At 35.4% G+C, this 10,631-nt stretch overlaps 1 protein-coding gene and 1 long non-coding RNA gene across 2 annotated transcripts in view; both read right to left on the bottom strand.

Annotated features, from left to right (window-relative positions):
* The window catches only part of LOC103131595 (phospholipase A2 inhibitor and Ly6/PLAUR domain-containing protein-like), a 42,893-nt gene that overhangs the window by 25,941 nt on the left and 6,321 nt on the right, over positions 1-10,631 (bottom strand). The window contains exon 3 of the mRNA XM_007543266.2: positions 5,535-5,620. Within this exon, the coding sequence (XP_007543328.1) occupies positions 5,535-5,580 (46 nt within the window). The 5' untranslated portion in view covers positions 5,581-5,620. The remainder of the gene's footprint in view (positions 1-5,534; positions 5,621-10,631) is intronic.
* On the bottom strand, positions 3,350-5,310 carry LOC103131594 (uncharacterized). Its single transcript, XR_475401.2, has 3 exons — positions 5,195-5,310; positions 4,971-5,114; positions 3,350-3,800 (listed from the first exon to the last, which is right to left on the bottom strand). It is a non-coding gene; the product is annotated as an uncharacterized LOC103131594 (long non-coding RNA).

Genomic DNA, 10,631 nt, shown 5'->3' with positions numbered 1-10,631 from the left:
GAAGATCCATGAAGCTGCTTTGCAAAAAGGTTCATTACTCAATGCTTCATTCATTGCTCACTAGTGACATCTTCTGGTGAAACTGTAACAGCCTTGTCACTCAGTTGGATACTTCCAACAACTACTAAATATTGTCGCAAAGTTTTAATCAAACTCATGTTCAGTAACAGGAGAATCAATGAAACCATATTTAATTGTCATATGTTTTAATTATTAAAATGATTTGTAGCCAATCTAATTCTGGTATATGTTGAAAGTCCGTGGTTTTGTTGGGTTTTCTTTTATATCATAGACGGATTTGACAGTAAAAACATTTGATGTTTTATTATCTTGGGAGTGCAGTGCCTGTTGGGGCGTTCGCTTTTTCTTGGATTTCTAATTGGCTCTGATCCCTTATATTTAGCTACATATTGAATTTTAGTCTTTCAACTGCATTAAATCTGTTTCTGCTGTGCAAGACTGATATATCTTTGCTGATCAGACTACAAATAGTGGAAATTTCCAGAAGGTGAGAAATTGGGAGGCGGAGGGGTAAATTATATTTTATTTAAGAAGAATTTTATTGTCACTGATCAGCTCAAAGTATTCTGAGATGTCAGAGATTTTTGTCTTGCCATTTCAGACAATAAAGTTTAATTATGTGGCACATTTCAGGAACAATGCAGTTCAAAGAGATTTACATCATAAAATCATAATTGACAATTCAGAAAACCAGTAACAAACATTACATTTTGATGAGTGCCATTAGTAATAAACATTAAATATGTTGGTCAGCGTTCCTTTTATTTCAGATATTGTTTAAGACAAATATTCTCCTCTGATGCTGACCTACAACAACCCATGATGCAGCACGGCTCATCTCGTTTTTATTTTGAAAACCGACATGCAAAATGAAGCAGTCACAACCCAGGTGATGCGAGGCATCGTTTGTTGCCAGTCACGTGGTTTTCAGCAAACCAACACAAGCCTCAAAGCGGGGCTTCATCGTACAGGCCCCCTTTTTACTTGTACACGCCTCGAAACCTACTGATTATTCATCACTTGTGCAGAACCTTTTCACCTCTTCTAGTGTCCAGCCCATTTGTGTAGTTTGAAAACAAGAAGCTAGTCTGAAATCTCTTTCTGTTTTGTTTTATTAGATATACAAAATGGAGTTGGAAGACCACAAGTGCAGTGTGTGTGAGAGGACTTCCTCTGTAAAGTCCAACGTCACTCAGCACCTGCAGCTTCAAGGTCTAATGGTGTGTGTGTGTGTGTGTGAGGTGTGCAAGTAGAGCTTGTCTCAGCAGCTCAGCAGCCACTGGGCTACAGGAAGTGGAAGACTCGGCTTCGTTCCTTCTCCAGCTGGCCAACGACGCCGACCGTCACCTGGTGCCGGCCAATCTGAGGCCGAAGGTCGCCTCTGGGGTCAGCGCTCTGCATGAGCACAACAGGTAGGCTCCTGACACTGTAAAGCGATACGAGCCTCAGTGGGGCTACACCGTGTTTGGCCAACGCCTGGGAGGCGACACACCTGAGACCAGAGCGACCCAAAAGACAAAGTTCTCCTGGATGAGGTAAACTCAGGCAGGACGGGTCACCAAGGACAGCCGTCTGTTGTACCTCATCAAGATGCTTAAAAAACGTCCACCTGCCAGAATAATATCAGGGATTCATTAGAGATTCATCAGTCCAGGTGCAGATATTTTATAGGTCAACCAATAAAAAGCCAATTTTGTAACTTTTTGCTTGTTTTTTTTTTTTTTTTACCTAATAATTAATATTTTGTTCACATTTTATGTGACTTTTGTTTGTTTCATTGTTATTTATGTTATTGTCATGTGTAATGAAGCCCTAGGCGAAAATTCAACCTGTAAGACTCTTCTGGCATCACCTATCACCGCGCCTTCACCCCAGCCAATCAGGACGCACCACCTCTCCACCTCGATCCAATCAACTGGCAAGAGCTCCTTCAAAAGGCAAAGCAACCACAGATCCACCCGCTTCAGCTGTGTTTCAACCCACCTCCTCCCCGTTTCCACCACCAGCCTCCCAGACGCCTCCAGGTCCCCTCAAACCTCCTCTCTCCAAGCTCCGCTCCACCCCCAGTAACTGGGCCCGGGGGAAGACCTACCTGAGCTTCGGTCGAGCCGATCATTCAAGCTCGCTGCGATTCTCAGCACGCACGTCTTCCGCCGGTGTCCGAGCGCCAAATTCTCGGTCCAATAAAATCATCTAACTGCTGCTTCTCTCTCTGTGTGAGTCTCTACAGGTTGAATGTTATTTAAGTGTGGTTGAACAAATAAAAGGTTTCATAAATATGAATCCTCTGTTTAATTCAATCTATATTTAGGTCATTTTGTCTTGGTTCCATAGCAAATCAGTCCATCATAATCAGAATCTCATTGTGTCCATCTTTACTTCATCTACATGTGACACATATACGAAGTTCTTACCAGTGACGAGAAACAACAGGTGAAAGTTTTTAGCCAGAAAACACAACCTACAGGTGAAATAAGTACCAGTTTAACACATTTCATCATTAAGTCACACTGTAAACAAGGAAGAAGGAAAAAGGAAAATCCTGCATAAATCAGCCTTAATTATTACAAAATAAACATTAAATTAACTTACAATTAAAGACTAAAACAATACTCTCTTGATCTCAGAAGTGTTTAACAATTTCTTTTTTCTTATAGTGTTTGGATATAATGTTACCACTGTTATGAACAAAGAACAGTTTCATCACATAACATAAAAAACTGTTTCTTAAAAAAATCATTTAAATTGAAAAGATGGTTTCTGAAAATGTTTCAAAGTTCATCAATTGACTCATGAAACAGGTAAAACAGATTTGTTACATTTAAATGTACTTGGCTTGACTTTATTTTTAACAAAAACAGTACATTTTGTGCATTAAAGTAATGGACAACATATTTAGTATTTGTTCTTATTTCATAGAATATTCCAAACAAAGGTTTTTAGTCTTGAGAAGCAAAAAAGAGTGCAGTAGGGGGTCAACTAGGTTTGTAACACCTTCAAAATGTCCTTTTTAATTTTATTTATTTTATTACAGATACCTGAAAAGTATAATTAAGTACAGTAATACTTCTTTTTTTACTTCAAAGCTCTGCATTTATACCTGGCGCATTTTGATTCAATGTTAAATTTTCACAAGATACATTTTTTGCTAATTTTGTTGTTTCAAAAAATAAATACTGAGAATAAGCAAGGTACTGGACACAGAATTTCTCATCTTGCGTGTTTATTCAGGAAGATTTTTGTTTAGCATGCAACAACAAGGAAATGTTGGGGATGTTGTTATAACATTTTGCTACATCTAAACTTCCAAAATTCATAGGAAGTCAGCTCAAAGAAAAAGCTGATTTATTAAATGAATTATGGATAGAAATTTAAACTTGCCAGCAATAAGTTAGAAAACAACAGCGGCATCAAAAGGAGCAGGGCGGGACTGACTCTACTGACGCTGTTGCAGTAGTCGCCCTGGCAGCACTTCATCATTTTTTCGTAGGTTACATCCCCCTGTGAAGGTGGGGGGCCTGGGCACATCTGCTTGGAGATACATCCCATCGTCATATTATCTCTTCCTACATTCATTGAGAAAATGAAGATAAAGTCACCATATGAGTAGCAGGTTTGGATCTGGTCTTCTGAGGATAAATATGAAGCATGCAACACTATTGGGCTCTTGCCTGAAAATGTGAAACAGTAGTTTTCATCCCCTTCACAGTTAAGAGTTTTCCTGCAGTTTTCTCCCTCACACGTGTAACACTTCTTTCCATTTGCACCGGACATGTAATCTAAGAGGCAGAGATAGTTATTCTATTGAAAATCAATGCAGAATTATATATTTTTGTTTTTGTCAATAATTTATTTCTCCTAAAATATCTGGGGAAAAAAAGAATTGAAACTGCATGAAAAGTTTGAAATAAAAAAAAGATTTGAAGCAAAAAAATTGAAACAAAAAAAAGGTCAAAGCTACTTTTCAGATTAAAGACTTTTTCAGTTTCAGATTATTCTTTATTTTTCAGATTCAAACTTTTGGCCCCGTTTTAGGATGGGATGTGGAATCATGACTGATAGCTCATCATGACACGTGGTTGTCATGGTGGCCTGACCACGACCGGCCAGACCACAGGCCAAATCTGCCCTCTACATTCAAATTATGGTTATATGTCCGAGAGGTGAGAAGAAGTACTTTCATTTAGATCTAAAAGACTATATATAGTCTGAAGAGTGAGGCAACTGTTCGGTTTTCTGCTGTCCTATAACAGAAACAACGCTTCTGTATTTCATTTGAAACCGATGCGATCCACCTTGTTTAATAGTTTACAGGTTTCCATATTTATTAGTATCACATTCTGATTATTGTTATTATTGTGAATGTCTTTTCTGAAAACCTACTGTATTAAAATTGATACTGTAACATATTTTGTTTTAAGGAGGGGTTTATTCGTGTCTTCTATAGTAGAATAAATATTATCCTTTTTAAAAATCAAATTCTGTCTTGGTAGTCTTTAATGTTAATACTGTAAAATCAATAAATTCTTTACAAAGTGTTTTAAGTGGTTGTCATCAATTTCCCAATTTTTTGCAAGACTGAATTAATCTCCATAGAAATACGATTGTTTAACAAGAAAACCTTGAATTCCAATGAAAATTGTCGCCATATTAGCATTTCCACAGACCTATTTTGTATATATATATATATATATATATATATATATATATATATATATATATATATATATATATATATATACACACACACTGCAAATGTTCGCTGAAAGTCCAAGGGTTTAATGGCGTTTAATTTCAATGTTTGGTGAACGTTGCCAGCGATCGTTCAGAGGATGGCTTAAAATGTTCTACATTTTAAATGTTCTACATTTTAAGAAGCAAAAAGTTTGTGAGTACTGTAAATTCAAGTTGTGCAAAGTATTGACAAATATAATAAGGGAATTAATTACCAGGTATTCGAGTGTTGCATAGGTCTTCTTTGCAGCAAGTGGCATTTCTCACTTCTCTGTAATTTCCGTAGTGGATGGAGGTTTCAACACACCATGGAGACGACATGCAGTGTTTGAGGTTCCAAACAGAAAAGACTCTGCCATCTACAGTCAAATAAAACAAATTTTAAAGTGAGGCAGTGCCAAACTCATAAGCAATTACAGGAAACCAGACGAAGACGTACCTTTAATTTCGACTTGTGTTGATGATACACAATGAGTGTCATATGAGTGGCAGTAAACTTTACTCTCGTTGCAATTTTTATTGGGATTCGACAAACATTCATAACATTGCAGGTTGTTAACTAATTAAAACAAAGAGAGAATGCACTTTTAAAGTATGAAAATGAAATAACAAAATCCTATTCTTAAGACAACAAAAAATGGCGGAGTCACATCAGCACTATCAGTGCGGGAAAAAAAATTAGATTATTAATGTAGTTTTTTAATGAAAGAAAAAATAAGTTTAATGAAATCACACTAAATTTAACGTTACAATAATATTAACCGTAATCAAAAACTTGCCTTCCGGTAGAAACAGCACTCCAAGCACCAAAGCGAAGAGGAACATTTTGCTGGTGAATTATAAGTGACTTATAATTGTCTCCGTTGACAAAATAGATTGAAAGTTGTTCTGTTTTTACCAGGGATGGGCTTTACTCTCAGCTTTACACCTCCTCTAGCCAAGCCGATTCTAATGTTTGTTTTCTCTCCCTCTAACGGTTGCGCTGCACACGCGTTGCCATAGAAACTGACAACACCCTTTCGCGACAATTCAAAATGCGCAAATATTACAAAGAGCAGAACATTAAGTCCTTTACAGAATTCTGTTTTTAGGCTTGACGTGTATTTTGTGATTATTAAAAGACAGCTGGTAGATTAGCTACGCTGCTATTAGCTAATCTAACAGCGGTGGTTAATTAGATAATTTAAACACCTGCTCTAATGATGATCTGTCAGAATTGTGTCTTTAGGTCGCCTTTTTTATTTTTTAATTGAACCGAAACACAATGAATTCCACATCACATCATGCTAGGGTTGTCAAAGTAAAGTAAGCATAGCCTACTTGTCCTCCCTTTTTTTCTTTTTGTTTTGACGTGGTCGTTCACTCTTATCCAACATGTATGCGACTTTAATGCGATCTCCAGTGTGAACTGTGTTGAGAAAAAAATGATTGTTTTTAGTGTTTAATACAGTTAATCTTACGGCATGTGTAAAAGGTATATTGAGCATTGCCATTTTGAACAAATTTCTTAATTTTGAACAGGTTTGTGTTAATGATTTAAAAACTAAACTATTGATGGGTAAGTATTCAAAGTACAAGAAGGAAAATACAGATCAAAAGGGAGCTCTCACTGAGGCTCCTGTTGTGTTATCAGAGAGGACAGGAGGCCATAAAATTAGCATCTCCGGCAGTATCACTTGAGCCTGGGAGAGAGAAGTTTGCTCGGTTCACGGAAGATCAAAAGTCTTCTAATATCTGGGACGGTGAAAACTGAATACAACATAGAATGTTAAAACCACTAACATTTAATTTCTAAGACATTTTTCTTAGTTACTAATAGCATGTTTTTTAATGAAAATTGTATTATCTAATTTTAAAATTACTAATCTAGTAAATGATGAATGTATTTGAAAATTTTATCTGTGACAATATCGGAATCAAATGGAAATTGTTTGAATGAAAATGTTTTGTTTAGTATTAGAAAATTGCTCAGGATTTATGCTAAATGGGGTTTTGGAAAATGATTGTGTTAACTTGTATACTTAGGATTGAATATTATGTTTCATAGGTTAGAAAAAGGAATTGTACTTCATTTTGTTCTGTTGATTTTATGTGTTACTTTTGGTTTAAGGCAGGACTCAATCTTTTGGGGTGCTAAGTGCAGAAGAGCAAAACTGGGTTTGTCAAGATAACCTTTCCCTGAACCAAATTACTGAATTTAAGTTTGTTCCTGGAAATCTATTTAGGGAGAAATAGCAGGAGACTTCAGATTTCACAGCTATCTGTGAAATACTTTTCTTATGTTTTTCTTTGCCCAGATGGCCTTAGAACCGTAGGAGGCCAGGACAAGCTCTCCGCTCTTTTTGTTAAAAGAGCAAATGACCTTTGATCTTTGCCGTAAATTAGTGGGAGTTCTAAGTTTTCCTGGGTGTCCAAGATAGCTTCCAGTTGGTCAAGCAGAGGTACGCCTTGTTTGAATATATTAAAGAGGAAAAACACGCCTACGTTATAAAAGTTCGTGCCCAGGAGTAATAATTCAAATAGCTGCCGCTTTTTGCCTTTTTGCACCAGCTCTCTCCAAAGACGCGTCTTTGCCTTTTCTTTTTCTTATCTTTTTTGTCTCAGGTAATGAATGTATGTCTCTGTTGTTCTGTAGTTGTGTTGTTAATTCATACGTTGTTTCTTATTGGATTAAACTCTGTAATTCTGTGACGTCAACACGCATTGTTGTTTTCCTTGTGGCTACACGTGGCTCGCCGAGAGGACCTGGGATCCAAGAGGAAGAGAGAGCCAAACTTTTTCCAAAGTTTGGCTCTCTTCCAAAGGAAGAGATATTTTAGATATCTCTTCCTTATCAATTGCAAACCAATGTTTCCCAACCCTGGTCCTCAAGGCACACTAACCTGCACGTTTTAGATGTTTCCCTGCTTCAACGCGACCTTTTCAGATGATTGCAATTCAGCAACGGCCTTAATCAGCGATCAACTGAAATCATATGTGCCTAAATCAAATGCCTAAATCGTGCAGGCAGTCAGTATAACTTGTGGACCAGGATTGAGAAATGTTTTTTGAATCCTGAAACACTTGCAGTGGCGTTGTTGTTGTCAGTTGTAATGGCAACGGGTCTGTAGAGCATTTTAAGCGACCAATGTAGAAGTGGCCTAAAAGGTAGACGACAGATAGTTTTGTGATTCTATGGAGCTAAATTGGGGTAATAAAAAAAGTTTGAAACTGAAAAAAAGATTAGAAAAAATGTTCAAAATTACTTTTTGGATTTATTTATTTATTTATTTTTTTAGATTTTTTTCAGGCTTCAAACGTTTTTTTTCAGATTTAAGCAGCGTGATTGACATTCCTGTCCTGGAGAACTGTCATGATTCCAGATCCCTTTTATCTACATCGCAACCCAAAACAGGGCAAAAGTTTGAATCTGAACTTCAGTCAGAGTAGTTCTGAATTTCTCTTTTTGTTTCAATACTTTTTTAGTTTCAAAGATTTTTTTATTTCAGATTTTTTTTTAATTCAGTTTCAACATTTTTCCAGATATTTTAGGTGAAACATGTTGACAAAAAATAAAAGCTTTGAACAAAAAAAAAAATGCTATAATTTTAAATTTCTTTTCAATGGAATAACTATCTTTGTATCTTTGAGTACAAGTTCACTCCAAATGGCAAAAAGAGTTTCACGTGTGAGGGAGAAAACTGCATGAAAACTCTTAACTGTGAAGGAAATGAAAGCCACTGCGTCACACAGCAACAAGAGCACAATATGGTTTTGTGTGCTTCATATTTATCCTCAGAAGAATGTTAAGACCAGATCCAAACATGCTACCCACATGGTAAGTTTATTTTCATTTCATCAGTGAATGTGGAAGGAAAAAATGTGACGCTGAAGGGATGTGCCTCCAAGTTGACAAAATACACATCAAGCCTAAAAACAAAATACTCATGGAACGGACTTAATGTTCTGCTCTTTGCGCATTTTGAATTATCACTTAAGGGTGTTGTCAGTTAATATGGCAACGCGTGTGCAGCGCAACCGTCAGAGAGAGAGAAAACAAACAAACATTAGAATTGGCTTGGTTAGAGGAGGTGTAAAGCTGAGAGTAAAGCCCATCCCTGGTAAAAACAGAACAACTTTCAATCTATTTTTTCAACGGAGACAATTCTAAGTCACTTATAATTCACCAGCAAAATGTTCCTCTTCGCTTTGTTGCTTGGAGTGCTGTTTCTACCGGAAGGCAAGTTTTTGATTGCGGTTAATATTATTGTAATTATTGTAATGTAATCATCTTCCTATGGAGATTAATTCAGTCTTGTAAAAAATTGGGAAATTATTGACAACCACTTAAAACACTTTACAGTATTAACATTAAAGACTACCAAGATAAAATATGATTTTAAAAAGGATAATATTTATTCTACTATGGAAGATACGAATAAACCCCTCCTTAAAACAAAATATGTTACAGTGTAAATTTTAATACAGTAGGTTTTCAGAAAAGACATTCACAATAATAATAATAATCAGAATGTGATACTAATAAGTATGTTAACCTGTAACCTAAAGAACAAGGTGGATCGCATCGGTTTCAAATAAAATGGGGCCAAAAGTTTGAATCTGAAAAATAAAGAATAATCTGAAACTGAAAAAGTCTTTAATCTGAAAAGTAGTTTTGACCTTCTTTTTGTTTCAATTTTTTTTGCTTCAAATCTTTTTTTTATTTCAAACTTTTCATGCAGTTTAATTTTTTTTTCAGATATTTTAGGAGGAATCAACAATCAAATTTTATTTGTATAGCACATTCCAGCAGCAAGGCATTTCAAGGTGCTTTACATAATTGAAGAAATAAAAAGAGTATGTGACATTAATAAATAGATGAAAAGTAAAGATGAAAACATTGTTTTCATGACAACTGTCATAAACATTCATAAAGACTTCTTTATGTTCATGACAGATGTTATGTTTATGACAATGTCATGTCAGTCTTATGCACACCCCTTCAAATAAAGTGTGACCAATATTTTAAATGTAGCTTGATTTGAGCATTTTGCTAACAAAATGTGTCACTTTGACCCTAATTGCTGCTGTTCAGCCTCTTGTGTTCACAAATGCATCAAATCACTCAATAAAAACTGTAAAAGCAAAGAATCATGGGTGATGAAAGAGGCCTGTGTCTTAAAAAAAAGATTCACTTCAGTTAAAATTTTACCAGATGTTTCTTTTAAATGTGTTTTAAACATCAAAATGGTTTTTCACATAATTGTGTGAATTTCTGTGAGTTTAAATTTTTGTTGTAATTTTACATTTACAGCAAATGCAAATGCTCTTCAACACCCACCACTGTAACATTGTTCTTTTTCAAAATAAAAGAAACAAACCATTTTCTTTTTAGACAGAGCGTAATTTTCACAGCTCGATAATAAACAAAATGATTTAACTTTCGGGAGCAATGTGAATTTTTGTAGATTAGAAACCAAACAGTTTTTTCTTAAAAAATATTAATAATAATAATCATCATCATCAACCTGGAAACAATGATGAGTCACTCCTTCTTCAGAAAATCAGTTTTATTTTATCAAGTTTGAAACCAAGTTTTCCTTTGAGCAAAACTAACTGCAAGCTTGTGCACTACAAAATCAGAAAATTTACCAGTTATCTTTTGTCTATTTTATAGTGCAAATCTCTGTTCACTTGAGATAAAGCAAAACTAATTTAAATGTAATTTTGCAGCAAAATATAGGAGCTGCTTGTTTTGAGTCAATTCCTTAATATTGATGAAAAAGTTCTTGTTTCATTGGCTGATTATTTCCGTTATTAAAGGGGAAAATGTTTTGTTAATAGTGAAATAATCTGTCAATGAAACAATAATTTTTTTCAAGTTTCTTTAGAACAAT

This window comes from Poecilia formosa, unplaced genomic scaffold (assembly GCF_000485575.1).
Source record: "Poecilia formosa unplaced genomic scaffold, Poecilia_formosa-5.1.2 Scaffold791, whole genome shotgun sequence".
Lineage (NCBI taxonomy): Eukaryota > Metazoa > Chordata > Actinopteri > Cyprinodontiformes > Poeciliidae > Poecilia > Poecilia formosa.
This window is presented reverse-complemented; position numbering and strand designations above follow the sequence as displayed.